We start from the raw sequence: 20,952 nt of genomic DNA, 5'->3' as shown, positions 1-20,952 counted from the left end.
ATAGCCCCAACGCTGGGCCAAGACCCTTAATGACATTAATGACCATCAAGTGGCTGGCGGAAAACGACTGAAGAGCCATGATAATGCTCATCATTCCGGTGGTCAACCGTTACAACGCGTCGAGTATTGAGATCGTTGTCTCGTAGAAATCATTTGTGGGATGCTCCTCATCGGGCAGTTAGGCTTTTAGGCCCAGTCCATAACAATTCTCAAATTACTTCTACATCACAAATCACTGTTTTTCATAATCGAAGTACCATTGTTGGTCGAACAATGTATTTTATAATATCGAGAATTTTTATTAATTACTTGATATTTAACCATGACAATTGCCTAGGGGGAAGATTCGCTTCTATGAAGTGACCTCTCTAGTTAAATTATGTTCATTCATTTTCTTTGATTACATATAATTTAATAAATAAAATAATTATGGATGGCGAGGATTAAAATTAGATTCCCTCCGGTTATAATCCCACGGGGGAGAGAAGTCGGTCCCAAATTACCTTATTTAAATTCTTACCTTTTTTTTTCACATAAAAATAAAACTATTTACTACCGTCTAAGTATTTTTTTTTGTGGTTAAAAAAAAAAGTTTTTTTTTTTTTTCTGGATCCATAATCCATACCCCACCATCGTGGCATATTTTAGGGGAATGGATTCTCTCAAGTGTGATTTACACTTGAGAGAATAAAGTGTAATCTAACACAATCTAAATTCATTTTATCGAAATTTTTATATGTTTCTCTCTCTTAATCAATGGTAACAAACCACACTTTATTCTATAAAGTGTAAATTACACTTGAGAGAATCCATTTTCATATTTTAGGGGTTACAACTTACAATGATGCGATCGTATTCGGAAAAGAAGGGAATTAAATTAAATAATTTAAATTACAGTTAAGACAAGAGAGAGATTGGGGTTTTTTCCCACTGAAAGCTGAGAATGATTCTGCAGATATTCTTGTCTTGTACCTTCACACTCATTAATCATCACAAAACCTTTGCAAATTGCTATTTTTAATTAATTAAGCTTTTCTTTCACTTTTCCACCGATCCAGCAGTCACAACAACACTTGCACGTACCCTTCTTCTCCAAATCTCACTCAACTCACTTCTGCTTTTCATTCCAGGTTCAGTCGGATACTGCGCCATACTTTCTATTTCTAATTCTAATTCTAACCCACTCAACTAATTAACTCTTATTTTATTTCAAGTTGAAAAAAATGTTTTAAATTCTATATATATATATATATATATATATTCTTCATTATCATTGCTGTTTTTGGATGCATTTCATTTCACAGGTGGTGGGTGATGATATGAAGAAGTTAAGAATGATATTTTTTACTTTGCTTATTCTTTCAATCTTTCACCAAGTAGTGTCAGATGTTCATCAACCACTTTCAAAAGTAGCAATTCATAACACAGTATTTGCTCTTAATCAAGGTTCTTCTATCAAAGCCACTCCTAATCTACTTGGCTTAAAGGTAATCAATCACCTTTCATTTTTTCACTTTCTTGATGAATGAGATATATGACGATGACCTGGAAATTGTGTTTATAAGTACTGAATCTGACACCATAACGCTGACACGTCAAAGTGATTGAATGTAATCACATGTGTCTGTGTCTGTGCTACATAGCTTGCATGCTAGTTTTGTAGGGTTAAATTAGACCTAACTCATATAAAAACACTTCAAGTACCGCCTTTTTAAATTGATATTTCCATGTGTTTGTTTAAGCTTTAGCTTAAAGCTTCAAGTATTTGGTTTGTAAATTTTTGACTAACAAGATGAAAGCAAACGACGCCCTATGTAGTTACTTTTATATCGTCTTGTGCAGAGATCTGGCTAATAATATATTTGTCGTTCAAAAAAAAAAAACAAGATGAAAGCAAGTTTTGGTAGAAGAAATTGATGAGTTCCACCTTTGAATGTTTTAGGGACAAACTACAGAATGGGTCACACTGAGATATAGTACTCCAAACCCAAAAATAGATGACTGGATTGGAGTCTTCTCTCCTGCAAACTTCAGGTAGCCTTCACATCATCTACGTGTCTGGTTTTGCAATGACAAAAATTGATTTTGCACGAATTGATTCTATAAAATTGATTTTAGTTAAAAGTGAATTGAATGTATATTGATTTCTGTATGAATACATTCACGTAAAAGTAGGTTGAAGTTGAATAATAAATTGTAGAGGCTTACTTCAAATTCTAGCTTCAAGTTAGAGGCAAAATCAATTCAACTCAGAACATTCAAACATACACAGTGCATGTTTTAAATTCAGTGAGTTTGACGGAATCTCATTATGCCATCATGATTTTTGCAAATCATATATATACTTTAGAGCTTCAACAAAATCAGGTTACCAACGTGATTTCGCCAAACTCACTGCCAATCCAAACGTACACTTATTCATATTATATTGTCATAAATTAAATATCATGAGTCTATTTGAATTGATTGGGAGTTGAATGTTTCAAAAATTTCCAGTGCTTCTACTTGCCCTGCTGAAAACACACTTGTCAATCCTCCATTTTTGTGCTCTGCACCTATCAAGGTTCGTGTGACACAATATCCTCAGATAAACAAGACTTGAAAAGGTCCCTTGAAGCTTCGGTTGAGTATTAATTTGTCCCTTTTTTGTTTCTTATTTCAGTTTCAGTATGCCAATTTCTCGAGTCACAATTACAAGAACACGGGGAAAGGTTCCTTGAAGCTTCAGTTGATTAATCAGCGATCTGACTTCTCGTTTGCTCTCTTCACCGGTGGATTAGCAAATGTATTTCCATATAAACTCTACCCTGCAATTTCATTCAATTAAATTAATCATACACTGTTATTATAAACATTTCCAGTTCACGGAAATGGTGGTTACTATTTTACTTTTTTAGTTTTCTAACTTCACATTATTGACCAATATCTTTGTGGGAACTTCATTTTTCTAAAATTATTTTTGACAGCCAAAGCTCGTTGCAGTGTCAAATAAAGTATCATTCCTCAATCCAAACGCTCCAGTATATCCTAGACTAGCACAAGGGAAAACATGGGATGAAGTAAGTTTAAGATACCTTTAAATTCTATTATCAAATCTGTATTTTCTTTTTCCAGCTTTAGATATTATTCTCATGGCATATCAGTGCAGCAAATGTTTCTTCTCATCCCAGCTTGAAATCTTTCTTTTGAATGATATCTGTCAGTAAATGCACATAGAATATGTGTCTATAATTGTGAATAAACAGAATATATGGATTATCAAAAGTTTGTTTATTTCAATTTTTAACAGATTACTGTAACATGGACAAGTGGATATGGGATCAGTGACGCCGAGCCTTTTGTTGAATGGGGCCGAAAAGAAGGGAAACTTGTGCAATCTCCTGCTGGGACACTGACTTTTGATCGCAACACCATGTGTGGTATGCAACTCTTTTTTTGTTGTGGCGATTTTTTACATGTATTCGAGACACCAAAAAATTTACATTTTGGATGGCAAACCATATTTATCTCGAGTCTTGACAATATTGACATTTGTGAATATGTGTTTGGTAATTGCAAATTTCATTCACAAAGAGGTAAGAGTGAAATTGAAAATATAATGAATCTTATTCATATATTTATCTATACATATATATAGGCGCACCAGCAAGGACTGTTGGGTGGCGTGACCCTGGATACATACACACTAGTTTTCTGAAGGAGTTGTGGCCGAATAAAGAGTATGTTGTATTTTATATGATTACCATGATATTACTTGCATTGAAACTATAACTGATTTGTAAAATTCCCTTTTATTAAATCAAACCCAAGTTAATTAAATATTTCTTTTTACAACATAAATTTAAACTACCATAAACAGATATTGGAATAATTCATAGACTAATGCATATAAACTCTATTAATTTCTATCCTAAAATCAAGGAAAGGGAAACTATTTTCAATCCATGTATTTGTGGTTTCGTATCTAGGAGGAATTAAGATGGCGATTTATTTCTTTATGCAACATGCATGTTAGTTCACGAACAATACCATTTTCTTTGAGCAACTTTGCTATGTTTCGAATCATATGATAAACTTGCTCAAACAAATGGAATTCTTCAACTTTATCTTTCATAAGACATGAGAAGCAACTAGGTGAAACAAGTACAATCATCAATAAAGGAGACAAACCATGTTGTGGTAGATATATGGATTTAGTTGCATTGCATGTCTCCACACATCATAATGAATACAATTAAAATGGTAGTCACCACTTTTATTAACACCGGCCTTTAGCAAACTCAAATTTCACAACTATATGTACCGATAGACATTCTTTAAACAAAGATGAAAATAGTGTGACCTAACCTACGAAGATTAAATGAAGGATGCCCAAGTATGTTTTCCTCTATTGCACAGAAAATGGTCTTTGCAAACTCCTACTAGTGCTCTGTCTCACTTTCATCTGTTACCGGCCATTTGTCCATCTGATTCTTCTTCTGCCTCATTCAATCATGAAGATTTGACTTGTATTAAGTATGCATTTTTTATTGAATGTAGAGCAATAATGTGCAGAAAGTATTCAAATTCCTCGGATATTCTACAGATCGAGGACAAACCTAAGTCCCAATATGATTCTCACCAAATGCCGAACTCTCCCTCTCACTCTGCTATTTTCATTTTTATTAGAAAAGGTTTGACACCAAATGCAAACCTTTTCTGCTACATGCCTGGTTTATAAGAAACCATTACTTTGTACTTGTGTTTCATATATTGACTGGTGACAGGTGGTATGAAGGAATACATTGAGATTTAATTAGCAGCAGTTCCTTGTTGCACATGATCCCTCAGCTTGCATATTTGTTTTTGGTACTTGCAGGTACACATACAAGCTGGGGCATAGGTTAGTTAATGGTACAACAGTTTGGAGTCAAGAATATCAGTTTAAATCATCTCCTTATCCTGGTCAAAATTCCGTACAACGTGTGGTCATATTTGGTGATATGGGAAAGGTAATATTCTTCTTTCTTTTTTCTCATGGACGATCTGATTCTAACCAAATCCATAACTCTAAAGATACAATTTATATAAATAAATGTACTCCCTCTGGTTCTAAATATAAACAAAAAGTCATTTTTCAGATTCATTGAATAATGGATGAATCTGGTCTATTTTATAGGCCAGATTCATTATTATTCAATTAATCTGAAAAGTGACTTTTTGCTTATATTTAGAACCGGAGGGAGTATATACATATATGCATAAGCTTGTGACAGAGAAGATTTACAAAGTAACTTTCACCATTATAAACAAACACAAATCAACTTCTGTTTCATATAAAAATCTCAAAGTAATGTCTTTTATTATAATTATAATCTTAAACAAACGAGCCCTTAAATTATTGGCATCTCAAATTTTCATTTTATTTTCGGATGTGCAGGCAGAAGCGGATGGCTCCAATGAGTATAACAATTTCCAGCCTGGCTCACTCAATACTACGAATCAAATTATTCAAGATTTGAATGACATAGATGTGGTCTTTCACATCGGTGATTTATGCTATGCTAATGGATACCTTTCACAGTGGGACCAGTTCACTGCACAGATTGAGCCAATTGCCTCAAAAGTTCCTTATATGACAGCAAGGTTTGTCATGTTACCCATTCACTGATTTTTGTATGTTTACAGTTTCTCCTTGTTCTCTGATTTTTTTTTTTTGGCATTATATTATGTGCTTTTAGTGGCAATCATGAACGTGACTGGCCAGGAAGTGGATCATTTTATGGAACCTTGGATTCAGGTGGTGAATCTGGTGTACTGGCTCAAACTATGTTTTATGTTCCTGCTGAGAACCGGGAAAAATTCTGGTACAAAAAGTCTATAATTTTAACCTTCTTGGTCATTTTTTTATTCCTCCAGTGGATGAATGCGTGTATCAACTTTAGCATTTGTTCAAAAGATCAAATTTACTTCACCATGCATGCATGTTCAGTTACATCTGATGAAACTTTATTACCATTTTCTTAAACTTTTTAAAGATTCTTCATGAACATCCAAAACATAAAGAAACTAAGACGCATTTTTATTGAAAATGGACTATCATTTTACTAGCATCTTGAGCATACGAAGCATAAATGATTATGTTTCCGGTAAAATAACTTGGGAAGTAACATTACTTTCCTAGGTACTCCATTGACTATGATAGGAATGTGGATCAAGTAGAAGTGGGCCTTGAGATAGGGCCCAAACCAAGAGTATGGAGAGTGTATCAAAGAAAGAGAGGCAAAGGAAATGTGAACAATGACGTGGCATAAGAGTCTAATGATTATAAATAGTGGTGTCAGTAGAAGAATGGAATCATCCTAGAATTCAGTTATTTTGGGTGGGGTCACTTAATTGTGATTGAGGAAGCATTCCTTGCTTTCAGGACTGTTAGCTCTTGCTGATAGTATTTTCTCTTTCTTTTCCTTTATTTGCATTGTAATCGAATCTTCTTACGATTTCAATAAAAAGTTCTTTCCTTTTACTCCATTGTTACTGTTATATTCATCTTCATATTTCACAAACCCATCAATTGGTCCGACCTACCGGATCAATTACCACCGTTTCGCTCTTACGTAGATGCCAAAGAAAAGTTCTAAGCCAACGATGGGTGATAGAATTGACAATTTGGAGGAGCAGATGACTGGTGTTCAAGCCACGTTGGAGAAATTTGCTCAACAGATGCATGATCAGAGTGAGAGATTCGCTCAACAGATGCAGGATCAGAGCTTATTTTTGAGTGAGCTGAGTAGGAAGATTGGCCAGAAAGAGGTGAACTCTGGTGCTAGTGTGAACTCTGTTGGTGACTCAATACAGAGTGAATCACGTTTGTCAGGGAAGAAGGTTAAGTTACCGGTGTTTGATGGCGACGATCCCGTTGCGTGGATCACCAGAGCTGAGATCTACTTCGACGTACAAAACACAGCGGACGAGATGCGTGTTAAGCTTGCTCGACTGAGCATGGAAGGACCAACGATTCATTGGTTCAATCTCTTGAGAGAAACGGAGGACGATTTGTCATGGGAGAAGTTGAAGAAGGCGTTAATCGCGCGTTATGGCGGACGGCGATTAGAAAATCCATTTGAAGAGTTAGCTACGTTGAAACAGACGGGAAGTGTGGAAGATTATGTTGAGGCGTTTGAACTATTATCGTCTCAAGTGGGTCGACTTCCAGAGGAACAGTATTTGGGTTATTTCATGAGTGGTTTGAAACCACAGATACGACGAAGGGTTCGCACGTTAAATCCTTTGAGTCGTATGCAGATGATGAGGATTGCGAAAGATGTGGAGGAAGAATTGAAGGAAGCTGATGAAGACGAAGGGAGGGGTGTGAGTAGAAAGGGGGTGCAAGACCGTGGAAATAAAAGTAATTGGGCCGGGTCGTTTTCAAAAGGACAAAACGGATCTCACCCGAACCGTTCCTTTAATTCGGGTTGGTCTAACCCTAGTCCCAAATCGCACTCTGCGATGTCGAAATCAAATTCTAACACATCAATGGCTACGACGGGAAGAACCGGTCCGTGGAAGGGGGTTCGCAGCGTTCAGAATAGCGAGATCGTCGAGAGGAGAGCTAAGGGTCTCTGTTTCAAATGCGGTGAACGGTGGCATCCTACTATGCACAAGTGTCCAGAGAAAGCTCTTAGAGTTTTGATTTTGGGAGAAGGAGAGACGGTGAATGAAGAAGGAGAGATTATCTCTATTGAAGAAGAAGTATCTGAGGAAGAAGAAGCGGTGGAGGTGGAATGTAAATCGCTAGGGGTGTTGGGAAGCATGAATGGGTATCGTACAATGAAGGTGGAAGGGAAGGTGGAGAACGTAGATGTGTTGGTGCTTATAGACAGTGGAGCAAGTCACAATTTTATATCTCCTCAAATTACAACTGCTTTAGGACTACCAGTCTCTCCTATGGCTGCTAAATCCATTAAATTAGGAGATGGACATAAAATTGTGTCTAAAGGGGTTTGTGAAGGAGTCAAAATCAAGTTGGGTCCTATGGATGTGGTAGTAGATGCGTTAGTATTGGAGTTAGGAGGGCTAGATATGGTGTTGGGAGTGGCGTGGTTAAGCACATTGGGTAAAGTAGTGATGGACTGGAGGACATAATCTATGCAGTTTTGGCAGGGTAATAAGGAGGTGCAGTTACAAGGACAAGGTAGCCAACCTGAAAGCTATTTGAATACCTTCCTTGATGACAAACAGAGGAGAGTAGGTACAGATTGGTGGTGGTCACAGCAACAAACTGATGAAGTTAGTCCTAATCTGATTCCTTCTGATTTGGAAACTATTTTGACACAGTTTCAAGATGTGTTCAAGGACCAAATTCAGCTACCACCAGAAAGATCTCAAGTTCATCACATTAAATTGCTTCCAACACATGGAGCAATTAATGTCAGACCATATAGATATCCTCATCATCAAAAAGAAGAAATAGAAAGGCAAGTAGCAGAGTTATTACAAGCAGGGGTGATCAGACCCAGCATGAGTGATTTCTCAAGTCCTGTAATTCTAGTTAAAAAGAAGGATAAGAGTTGGAGGATGTGTGTGGATTATAGGGCCCTCAACAAAGCAACTATACCAGATAAGTATCCCATTCCCATAGTAGATGAATTATTAGATGAATTATATGGGTCAACTATTTTTTCAAAAATAGACCTAAAATCTGGTTATCATCAAATTAGGGTCCATGATAATGACATACACAAAACTGCTTTTCGTACCCATAATGGTCATTATGAATACCTTGTCATGCCTTTTGGGCTAATGAATGCCCCAGCCACCTTTCAAGCAACCATGAATGATATTTTTAGACCATTTTTGAGAAAGTTTGTCCTTGTTTTCTTTGATGACATCTTATCTATAGTAAGAATGTCAGTGAACATCAGAAACATTTGCATCAAGTCCTTTCTATATTATTAACCAACTGTTTTGTGGCAAATCAAGCCAAGTGTAAGTTTGGGTGTGAACAAATTGAGTACTTAGGACATATTATATCTGGAGCAGGGGTATCTGTAGACCCTGATAAAGTAAAGTGTATGTTAGAATGGCCTGAACCCAAATCTGTCAAGGGAGTGCGTGGATTCCTTGGATTAACTGGATACTATAGGAAATTCATCAAAGACTATGGTAAATTAGCCAAGCCTTTGACTGAGTTAACCAAGAAGGACAATTTTGTTTGGAGTCCTGATGCTACTGCTGCTTTTAACATCATGAAGCAGGTTATGACCTCACCACCTGTGTTAGTGCTCCCTAATTTTGAGTTGCCTTTTGAGGTTGAATGTGATGCCTCAGGCAGAGGAATTGGTGCTGTGCTTATGCAACAAAGGAAACCAATTGCTTTTTTCAGTAAAGCTCTCTTTGATGGTAACTTGGCTAAATCCATTTATGAAAAAGAAAGTATGGCCTTGGTCCTCTGTATTCAGCATTGGAGACACTATCTCTTGGGTAAACAATTTATAGTTTACACTGATCATAAGAGCCTCAAACATTTCCTCCAACAAAGAGTAACCTCTCCTGATCAACAAGGTTGGCTGGCAAAGTTATTAGGGTATCAGTTTGAAGTAAAATACAAACCAGGAATGGAGAACAAGGCAGCTGATGCACTGTCTAGATGCTATGATGAGATTGAATATAAGACCTTAGTGTCTTATCCTCAATGGTTAGATAGCAAGAAATTATTAGATGAGGTCCACCATGATGCTGAAATTCAAAACATGATTCAGGAAGTGCAAAACAATCCTACAGCAAAACCTGGTTTTTCTATTAAACAGGGGGTGCTGTTTTACTATGTGGTACGAAAATTGACCAAGAGGAGTTGAAAATCAACACAAGTGACATTCAAAGGGAAGTTAATGGCGTGGGGACTGTTTGGAATCCTCATCAAGGGCTGAGTTTAATTACTTGGTTATTTTAAGCATTTTCATCAATTAAGACAAATAAAATTCAGCCATTTAAAGCCTTTCCAAGATGGTTACAAAAGAAGCATAAATGGGACACTCAAGGCCTTAAATAGGCGTGTGACTAATCATGGAAAAGGAGTATCATGAGCTGATTGCATTAAGTCATTTTATTTCTAGTTAATTGCATTTTTATTACTAGTTTTATTGTGTTTAATTAGGCCTTACTGTTTTTTCGGCCATATATGCATGTAATTTGATCATTTGCAATTATTCAATAAACAAGAACATTTCAGTCCAATTAGAAATTGTGTCTACAATTTTCGCCTGATTATTTGCAAGCGTCGCCTTGAAAATAGTCCGATTAGCTCAATTGGTGTTGAGTGCTAATCTCGTGTTAGGCTATTGGTGTAGTTTAACATTGCTTATTTCCTTGCTGTTTTCGCTAAAACCCAACAAACAAACACCTAAAACACTTAATAGAATTCGACTAATAAGGGTGGTACCTAGTACCTTCGTTATTGGTTGTTTGCTTCCGTTACCACACCCTGATTCGTATCATTAGTGGCATCAGAGCACGGTTCTGATTCCGTGTTACGTGACAACAATGGATTTCAACAGTGATGATTTCATGGACAAATTGCGTGAAGCCTTAAGGAACGTTGACATGAGAGATGAACGATGGAGGCCTAGAAGGGGTGAACCACGTCCAAACGTGGATGAGTTCAAAATCACCGAACTACCTGAATTTAATGGTAGTGCAGACCCGGAGGTTTATTTAGAATGGGAGCGCAAGATTGATAGAATGTTTGATTTCAAGGATCTTGATGATGAGAAACGTTGCAAATATGCGATTCTGAAACTTAGCAAAAGTGCATCGTTGTGGTATGAGGGTTTGAAGGCTAGAAGGACACGAGATGGGAAGGAGAAAATCCACTCTTGGGAGTCCTTGAAGAGGAAGTTGCGCAAAAGATATGTACCATCAAACCATCGACTGAATTTGTATAAAAAGATTGCAGATTTGGTGCAAGGCAAAATGAGTGTCACTGAATACATTGATGAGTTTGAGAACCTATGCCTAATGGGTGAAGTGGAGGAAAATGAAGAGCAAAGAATGAGCCGTTTCCTTCGTGGGCTGAATAAGAACATAGCTTTTGCTGTTGAGCTATGTAATTACACAGATTTCACCACTTTGTGCACCTTGTGTTTGAAGATTGAAAATCAAAACAAGAGTAGATATAATGCTGGGAGTTCTAGTGGTTGGTCCAAGGGAGGTGTGTCGGGTAGTGCAAATCCAGCCCCTAACACTAAACCAATGGTGAATCAACCGAAACAAAGTGAGGCCGCTCCTAAACAACCCATTGCCACGGCCAAGGAGACTAATCTGTCAAAGGTTAGGTGTTTCAAGTGTCAAGGCTTTGGACACTTTGCTAGGGCTTGTCCTAATCAACGAGTTGTGACCCTCCGAGAAGCAATTAGCATGCGTGATGAGTTGATGAAGGAAGAAGAAGAATCTGGTGGCAATATTGAAAGTGATGGAGTTGAAATTGTTGAAGATGATGATGATGAGGTAGAAGTATATGGACCTCCCATATATGATACCTTGATGCTAAGAACTTTGCAAGTCAAGGCTGTACCCGTGGAAGGAGATCAAAGAAATCAAATCTTCTACACTAAGGGTCAAGTGAAAGATAAGTGGTGTAGTATCATTGTGGATGGAGGTAGTTGTACCAATGCGGCTTCAACTGAAATGGTGTCTAAATTAGGATTGCTCACAACAAAACATCCTAAGCCTTATGCGCTACATTGGTTGGACAACGGAAGTAGCATAAATGTTACAAGGCAGACGCGTGTGGGACTAACCATGGGATCTTATGTTGATGAAATCTTGTGTGATGTGGTACCTATGGATGCAAGTCACATACTTTTGGGACGCCCTTGGCAATTTGATAGGGATGTCACGCATAGAGGAAGGTCCAATGAGCATGAATTGAACTTCAATGGCAAGAGGATTGTGTTGAAACCAATGGCGTCAAATGAAGTCCGTTCCATGATTACAAAAAGAGGTAAAAAGCCTAGCCTCACTATGTTTGCTACTGAAAATGAAGTGAAGGATGCTATTGATAATGGTGAATTAGTCTACATGTTGGTTGCAAAGAATGCTAAGCAAGACGATGTAGAGACTCCTCTTAAACAACAATTGGAGGCTGTTTTGGGTGAGTATGAAGATGTGTTTCCAAGTGAACTACCAAATGGTTTGCCACCTATCCGTGGGATTGAGCATCAAATTGATCTAATTCCGGGAGTTCCATTACCAAACAAGGCTGCATATAGGTGTAATTCAGAGGAGACAAAGGAGTTGCAACGGCAAATTGAAGAATTGATAAGCATGGGTTATGTGCGTGAATCAATGAGCCCATGTGCTGTTCCGACATTGTTGGTTCCTAAGAAGGATGGATCATGGAGAATGTGTATTGATAGTAGGGCGGTGAACAACATAACCATCAAATATCGTTTTCCCATTCCAAGACTAGATGATATGCTTGATGAGTTACATGGATCGGTTATCTTCTCAAAAATTGATCTAAGGAGTGGATATCACCAAATCAGAATGCGTGAAGGTGATGAATGGAAGACGGCATTCAAGACTAAGCATGGTCTATATGAATGGCTAGTTATGCCATTTGGGCTCACAAATGCACCTAGCACCTTTATGAGGCTCATGAACGAAGTACTCAAGCCTTTTTTGGGTAAGTTTGTTGTTGTTTATCTTGATGACATATTGGTGTATAGCAAATCTATTGAGGAGCATTTCACTCATTTGAAACAAATCTTTGAGACCCTAAGAGCACAAAAACTATATGGGAAGAAGGAAAAGTGTGATTTCTTGGTTGAAAGTGTGGTGTTTCTTGGATATGTGGTGTCTAAAGATGGAGTATCCGTTGATCAAACAAAAGTGGATGCTATCAAGACTTGGCCGAGCCCTACAACAGTTTCGGAGGTGAGATCTTTCCTTGGTGTTGCATCATTTTATCGGCGCTTTATCCAGAATTTTAGCACTATAGCAAGTCCTATGACCGAATGTTTGAAGAAGGGTGCGTTTGGGTGGAATGAACAAGCACAAAAGGCTTTTGAATTGATCAAGTTAAAGCTTTGTGAAGCTCCTGTTTTAGCTTTACCCGATTTCACTCAACCATTTGAAGTTGAATGTGATGCTAGTGGAGTTGGCATTGGGGCTGTTTTGATACAAAACAAAAGGCCTATAGCTTATTTCTCGGAGAAATTGGGAGGAGCCAGATTGAACTATTGCACCTATGACAAAGAGTTCTATGCCATTGTGAGAGCTCTTGATCATTGGAATCATTATTTGCGTTCTAATCACTTTATATTACATTCAGATCATGAGTCTTTGAAGTATATCAATGGGCAACAAAAGTTGAGTCCAAGGCATGCTAAATGGGTTGAATTTCTTCAATCTTTTAATTTCTCTTCAAAATACAAAGATGGTAAGAGTAATGTGGTGGCTGATGCACTTTCAAGGAGGTATGCTTTAATTTCAATTCTTGAAACTCGCTTACTTGGTTTTGAGACTTTGAAAGATTATTATAAAGAAGATGTGGATTTTGGTGAAATATACTCTAATTGTGAGAATGGAGCATTTGGAAAGTACATAGTGCAGGATGGATTTTTATTCAAGGAGAATCAGCTTTGCATCCCAAGGCATTCAATTCGTGAGTTACTAGTTCGTGAAGCTCATGGTGGAGGTTTGGCTGGTCATTTTGGCATTACAAAGACCTTGGAGATTTTAAAAGAACACTTTCATTGGCCAAAGATGTTAGGAGATGTGCAAAAAGTCATTAGCAAGTGTGTTACTTGTCATATGGCAAAGAGTTCTTTCAAACCAGGGGCGTATACTCCCTTGCCAACGCCTAGTGGTCCTTGGATGGATGTGAGCATGGATTTCATTGTGGCTTTGCCCCGTACACAGCGAGGTAAAGATGCTATTATGGTTGTTGTTGATAGGTTTTCAAAGATGGCACATTTTGTAGCTTGTCACAAAACAGATGATGCTAGTAATGTTGCTGATTTGTACTTTCGTGAGATTGTGCGTTTACATGAAGTTCCTAAAACTATTGTTTCCGATCGTGATTCAAAGTTTTTGAGTTATTTTTGGAACACATTATGGAGGAAATTAGGTACTAAGTTGCTGTTTAGTACTTCCCATCACCCTCAAACCGATGGACAAACCGAGGTGACTAATAGAACTCTTGGTACTTTGCTGCGTGGTTTGGTTAGTAAAACTCAAAAGGATTGGGACTTGAAGCTAGCTCATGCTGAATTTGCCTACAACCGGTCCCCTACATATGCTACTAATCATTCTCCTTTTGAAGTTGTTTATGGTGTGAATCCTTACTTGCCATTGGATTTGATAGTTATGCCAAAAGAGGAGTTAGTTCATCCAGATGCCGAGGCCAAACTCAAAGCAATGATCAAGCTACATAAGCAAGTGCAAGAAAGAATCAAGGCCGTGAATGAAGTTTACAAGCAAAGGTCCAAGAATAAGAAGCCTAAGTTATTCAGTGAAGGTGATCTTGTGTGGGTCCATTTGAGAAAAGAAAGATTCCCAAGCAAGAGAAAGAATAAGCTCATGCCTAGAGCTGATGGTCCTTTCAAAGTTATATCAAAGATCAATGACAATGCATACAAGATTGATTTGCCCGGAGAATATGGAGTACATGCTACTTTCAATGTTGGAGATCTCTCACCGTATTTAGATGATGATGGTATTCAAGAATTGAGGTCAATTCCTTTCAAAGGGGGAGGGGATGGTACGAAAATTGACCAAGAGGAGTTGAAAATCAACACAAGTGACATTCAAAGGGAAGTTAATGGCGTGGGGACTGTTTGGAATCCTCATCAAGGGCTGAGTTTAATTACTTGGTTATTTTAAGCATTTTCATCAATTAAGACAAATAAAATTCAGCCATTTAAAGCCTTTCCAAGATGGTTACAAAAGAAGCATAAATGGGACACTCAAGGCCTTAAATAGGCGTGTGACTAATCATGGAAAAGGAGTATCATGAGCTGATTGCATTAAGTCATTTTATTTCTAGTTAATTGCATTTTTATTACTAGTTTTATTGTGTTTAATTAGGCCTTACTGTTTTTTCGGCCATATATGCATGTAATTTGATCATTTGCAATTATTCAATAAACAAGAACATTTCAGTCCAATTAGAAATTGTGTCTACAATTTTCGCCTGATTATTTGCAAGCGTCGCCTTGAAAATAGTCCGATTAGCTCAATTGGTGTTGAGTGCTAATCTCGTGTTAGGCTATTGGTGTAGTTTAACATTGCTTATTTCCTTGCTGTTTTCGCTAAAACCCAACAAACAAACACCTAAAACACTTAATAGAATTCGACTAATAAGGGTGGTACCTAGTACCTTCGTTATTGGTTGTTTGCTTCCGTTACCACACCCTGATTCGTATCACTATGGAAGATTAGTAATTTCTTCCAAGTCTCCTTCCATTCCTATGTTATTGGAGGAATATCATAGTACTCCATCTGGTGGTCATTCAGGGTTCCTTAGAACCTATAGAAGGTTGGCTGAAACTCTGTATTGGGTTGGTATGCAAAAATGTGTGAGAAACTTTGTAAGAGCTTGTGATATTTGTCAAAGACAGAAGTATTCTGCTACTACTCCTGATGGTCTGTTGCAGCCCTTGCCCATTCCCAATGCTATCTGGGAAGATTTATCCTTGGATTTCATCACCGGTCTCCCTAAATCCAAAGGATATGATGCTGTATTGGTGGTTGTAGATAGGTTGTCCAAGTACAACCATTTTATCTTGTTGAAGCACCCTTACACAGCAAAGTCTATTGCTGAACTGTTTGTTAAAGAGGTAGTTCGCTTACATGGTATTCCAACATCACTCATCAGTGATAGGGATCCCATTTTTGTTAGTCACTTTTGGATGGAACTGTTTAAAATGCAGGGTACGAAGTTGAAGATGAGCTCCTCTTATCATCCAGAAACAGATGGGCAGACTGAGGTTATTAACAGATGCCTTGAAAGCTATTTGCGTTGTTTTGCATCTGATCAGCCTAAGTCTTGGACTCATTGGATTCCTTGGGCTGAATATTGGTACAATTCTACATACCATGTATCCATTGGAAAAACTCCTTTTGAAGCTGTTTATGGTAGATCTCCTCCTAATTTATTGAGGTTTTTGTCCAATGAAACAAAGGTGGCTGCAGTGGCTATGGAGTTATCTGACAGGGATGAAGCGTTACAACAGTTGAAACTTCATCTTTTAAAAGCTCAGGAACAGATGGCTAGTTATGCTAACAAAAAGAGAAGAGATTTGTCTTTTGAGATAGGAGAATGGGTCTTCCTCAAATTAAGACCCCATAGACAACACTCAGTGGTCCGTAGAATCAATCAAAAGTTGGCTGCACGTTTCTATGGTCCTTTTAAAATCATAGCAAGAGTAGGGCCTGTTGCTTATCAATTGCAATTGCCTGCACAGTCAAAGATACACTCAGTCTTTCATGTGTCTTTACTTAAAAAAGCTGTAGGTGACTATCATGTACAAGGTGAGTTACCAAAGGATTTAGAGGTTAGTGATGACATAACAGTGTACCCTGAAGCAGTGGTGGGGTCACGCCTGACAGTCAAAGAAGGAGTAACTGTGAAACAAAGCTTGATCAAATGGAAAGACAAGTCTATGGATGATGTCACGTGGGAAGACAATGACTTTATGAAGGGTCAGTTTCCAGATTTTGGCCTTGAGGACAAGGCTCTAGTTGAGGAGGAGGGTGTTGATAGGAATGTGGATCAAGTAGAAGTGGGCCTTGAGATAGGGCCCAAACCAAGAGTATGGAGAGTGTATCAAAGAAAGAGAGGCAAAGGAAATGTGAACAATGACGTGGCATAAGAGTCTAATGATTATAAATAGTGGTGTCAGTAGAAGAATGGAATCATCCTAGAATTCAGTTATTTTGGGTGGGGTCACTTAATTGTGATTGAGGAAGCATTCCTTGCTTTCAGGACTGTTAGCTCTTGCTGATAGTATTTTCTCTTTCTTTTCCTTTATTTGCATTGTAATCGAATCTTCTTACGATTTCAATAAAAAGTTCTTTCCTTTTACTCCATTGTTACTGTTATATTCATCTTCATATTTCACAAACCCATCAGACTACGGCATGTTCAGATTTTGCATAGCTCACACAGAACTTGATTGGAGAAAAGGAACAGAGCAGTATGAGTTCATCGAAAAGTGCCTAGCATCCGTTGACAGACAAAAACAGCCATGGCTAATATTCCTTGCACATAGGGTACTTGGTTATTCTTCTGCAGATTTCTATGTTGCAGAAGGTTCGTTTGAAGAACCAATGGGAAGGGAGGACCTTCAAAGTCTCTGGCAAAAGTATAAGGTCGACATAGCCATGTATGGACATGTTCATAACTATGAAAGAACATGCCCAATCTATCAGGTATTTCTCTAATTTCAAAGATGCGCAGATTTTACTTTGTTCCTTTACTTTTTTGCAGTTGGCTCTAGCTGACTACATGCTATGCACGACCTTTCCCTATTTGGATGCGTAAAATTCTTCTAGTCCTTCCCTTGTTGGTTGCTTTTTTGACAATTAACTTGCTCATCAAAGATATATTCTGGATTTTAAGTAGTTAAATTAGAGTGAATCATCAATTTCAAAATGACCCCTGAAATTGAAAATTCTAGACCGCATTAGCTCTTTTGGGTTAGTCAATTCAGTCCATGGAATCGTTCCAGAAGGGCTGATGTGGTTGAGGATTTCTACTTTTTGAAATTCTGTTCATCTCAGGGACCAAATTGTCCGACTCATACAATTTCAGAGACTAAATGATTCACTCGTCGTCTTCACTTTATTATTTGTTGTTCTCGTATGACATATAAATTAACCATTAATATTTCTTCGTCCTTCAGAATATATGCACCGATAAAGAGAAGCACAATTTCAAGGGTTCCTTGAATGGGACAATACATGTAGTGGTTGGGGGAGGAGGAGCAGCCCTAGCCGACTTTGCACCCGTAAACACCACATGGAGTATCTTTAAAGACCACGACTTTGGATTTGTGAAACTCACAGCATTTGACCATTCAAATTTGTTGCTTGAGTACAAGAAGAGTAGTGATGGACAAGTTTATGACTCTTTTAAGATATCAAGGGATTATAGGGACATCTTGGCATGCACTGTTGATAGTTGCCAAAGTACAACATTAGCATTATGATCTTAAAGCAAAAAAAAAAACAATAATGTTGATTTGGTTTACTTTGGTTGAATAAAATGCTTCCTGTGATCACACTATCACATGAAACGTAAACATTATAGCTAATTTGAATAAGACTCCTTACATATTAAAGTCTTACAATCATTTAAGGATGCCACATCATAGGAAAATACAAAATATACTCCGAGTCATGTCTCTATATATGTCTCTAATGAGTCAACTTGTTATTAAAATAGTCAAACTTATAGTCAAACTTTTATTAGAGGGAAAAGATCTAAAGCAAACAAACATTTTTCTTTGCATCACCATTATTGAGTGTATACTCCTGATTCAACTGCTATTGATATTGTTGATACAAGGATGAGTATCATCACCTTAGTCTATAATGGATGTATTTGTTTAATCTGAATAAAAAATATCCCTACTATATATGTACCTATGTCTTAAAAATTTGCATCACTTTGAAATAAGGGTCATGCAAAGAAAAATGTTTATTTACTTTGAATTTGATGAATAAAACTTTATGAGACAAACTATTTACTGTATATATATAAATAAAACAATGAAATAAAAGGTAATAAAAATATAGAATATTCATTTGATATTTGTATTTTTTTTTTTGCTGCTCTTTATGTTTTGAAAGTCAATTTTATATTGCCTCTTTTGTTACACTGTCTATTTCATTTTAAAAGATCTGATTTCTTTTTTGTTTTTTTTTGGTTGATAAAAGATCTGATTTCTTCTATTGATGTTAGTAATAATAAGAATATTCCTTCATTCCTTAATGCAGGTTCGTTTATGCTATTTATTTTGATCATTATTCCTTATAAGGCCTATAAAAAGAATAATAATATTGAATAAGTCAACTGATTGTAATTATTCAATTGATTCTTTTGATAAATTTTTTTTTTTGGGTTTAGTAGCATATTGGCTATAAATTCAACCTTAAAGGTGAATAAGTGAACTATCCGAGATTTGAACCCCATAATATATGTGATATCTCTATCAAGTATCGACTGGGCTAAGCTTACGGATATTAAATATACATCTTTTATAAGAAATTTTTTTTATTTCATTAACATGTTGGTGGATGGAAGAGTTATATTGGCAAAAATTGTTATTGAAGCTATACTTATTTATTTTAGGCTTAAATGCAGTTTTGATCCCCTTATTTTGAATTTTTTGAACTTTTGGTCCCTCTATTTCAAAAACCAACTCTATTTCAGAACCAATGTTGGGAGGGAATACTATCGGCTAATGTGAGGGTATGTCTTTGTTTGCTTGCCAGGAGCCAGGTAAGTCTCTCTAATATTATTTTATGACACCAAAATGTGGGGGTTAGCCTGATAAAAGAACGGGAGCATGGTGTGATTAGAGGTGGGAATAGGCTAGGCCGAGCTAGGCTTTGCCAAGCCTGAGCCTGGCCTGTCAAAAAATCGAAGGTCTGAGCCTGGCCTATGGCCTATCATAGGCTTAAATTCTAGGCCTGAGCCTGGCCTTTTGAAAGTCTGATGTGGCCTGTTAGCCTGTTTAAAAGCCTATTTCATATGAACATATTTAAATAAATAATTATATTTATTTTGAAATATACTTATGAACTAATAAAATAATGTTCCATTTGATATTTTAGAGAATTTGACTATATATGTCATCATATTTCAATTCTAGTTTATAATAATACATTTATATATGTTAAAAACTAATGTAGATTAATAAACTTAAATTACTTAAAAAGTTAATAGATTTATAATTTAATCAAAGTATAAATTTTAATATATAAATAATAATCGTAATAAAAATATTATTCATGTTAACTTAAATAGGCCGGCCTAGTAGGCCTCAAAGGCTTTTTTAATGGCCTGCGGCCTGGCCTTTTTAGCTAAATAGGCTTATAAAAAAGCACTGGCCTGCTCTATTTAAAGAAATAGGCTGGTCTGGCCTGAGCCTATGTAGGCTAGGCCTTAAGGCCATGTAGGCCGGCCTGGCCTGTTCCCACCTCTAGGTGTGATAGACCTTCTATGTAAGTGTAACAATTTTCTCCCTTTGAAATCATCCACAAGGGGTCAGGTACATATTCTAACCTTCAAAGTTTTGAATTTTATATTGATTCTGTGAATGTGTTGAACTTGTCTAGAAATTAACATTAATGAGTAGTTTATTTAACAATGATAAGCTAATTTGTTCTATCGTAGTGGAATATTTTTGCGATTAGATATAGTGATTGAATTAATTTATCCATGTATTTTAGAATATTTTCGGTTGCCGACTATATCTATATATTTAACTGATTTTCTGTACTATGTGAATTAAATGAGGAATTGAAAATCTTTGTGTGGATTAATTTAAAATTTGTATAAGAATATAATGTTGTGTTCAATGTGTAGAATTGAGATATGCCTTCTATAGTAAAGCTGAAAATTTTGTGAGTATAAATTAAATTGGCATGGTCACTTTAGTTTGTGTGAATCAGATTTTGCTGTGAGAACATCTATCTTGTGAGAATTTACTTTGACGTGTATACGTTATATTTGGGCCTTATATAGTGATTTGCTCATATGAAATTTAAAGTTGCTCAAAGTGCATATTTAAGCAGATGTGTTACGAGAATTAATCTTAATATGAAATTGAATTTGTTGAGATGAGAAAGGACATGTTAAAAGTGATTGAATCTAACTCTCGTTTTAATTTCAAGAAGTACAGTGAATTGTTACAAGATATGGCAGTTTTATTTTGGGAAAAAGATGATAATTTTAATATA

General features: G+C 36.7%; 2 protein-coding genes across 7 annotated transcripts; both read left to right on the top strand.

Moving 5' to 3' along the window:
* The first annotated feature begins 911 nt into the window (after window positions 1-911).
* Window positions 912-19,559, top strand: LOC123895323 (probable inactive purple acid phosphatase 1). 6 transcript variants are annotated; one of them, XM_045945576.1, is made up of 12 exons: window positions 912-1,197; window positions 1,262-1,487; window positions 1,943-2,034; window positions 2,497-2,563; window positions 2,663-2,785; window positions 2,967-3,059; window positions 3,290-3,419; window positions 3,638-3,719; window positions 4,859-4,991; window positions 5,420-5,625; window positions 5,721-5,846; window positions 19,483-19,559. In XM_045945576.1, exons 2-12 carry the CDS (start codon window positions 1,287-1,289, stop codon window positions 19,514-19,516), a joined length of 1,287 nt encoding a protein of 428 aa, XP_045801532.1. In that variant the 5' UTR covers window positions 912-1,197; window positions 1,262-1,286; the 3' UTR covers window positions 19,517-19,559. The 6 variants fall into 6 exon arrangements, with proteins under 6 accessions (XP_045801532.1, XP_045801536.1, XP_045801533.1 ...); XM_045945580.1 differs by lacking the exon at window positions 19,483-19,559 and adding an exon at window positions 15,915-16,557 and having other exon boundaries at window positions 912-1,130; window positions 1,305-1,487; XM_045945577.1 differs by lacking the exon at window positions 19,483-19,559 and adding an exon at window positions 15,915-16,036.
* LOC123895324 (probable inactive purple acid phosphatase 1) lies at window positions 17,125-18,321 on the top strand. The gene is made up of 2 exons (XM_045945581.1): window positions 17,125-17,415; window positions 17,889-18,321. Exons 1-2 carry the CDS (start codon window positions 17,125-17,127, stop codon window positions 18,192-18,194), a joined length of 597 nt encoding a protein of 198 aa, XP_045801537.1. The 3' UTR covers window positions 18,195-18,321.
* Window positions 19,560-20,952: the final 1,393 nt, after the last annotated feature.

This window comes from Trifolium pratense, linkage group LG7, assembly GCF_020283565.1.
Source record: "Trifolium pratense cultivar HEN17-A07 linkage group LG7, ARS_RC_1.1, whole genome shotgun sequence".
Taxonomy (NCBI): domain Eukaryota; kingdom Viridiplantae; phylum Streptophyta; class Magnoliopsida; order Fabales; family Fabaceae; genus Trifolium; species Trifolium pratense.
Note: the sequence above shows the minus strand (reverse complement) of the source record. Positions and strands in the feature narration are given on the sequence as shown.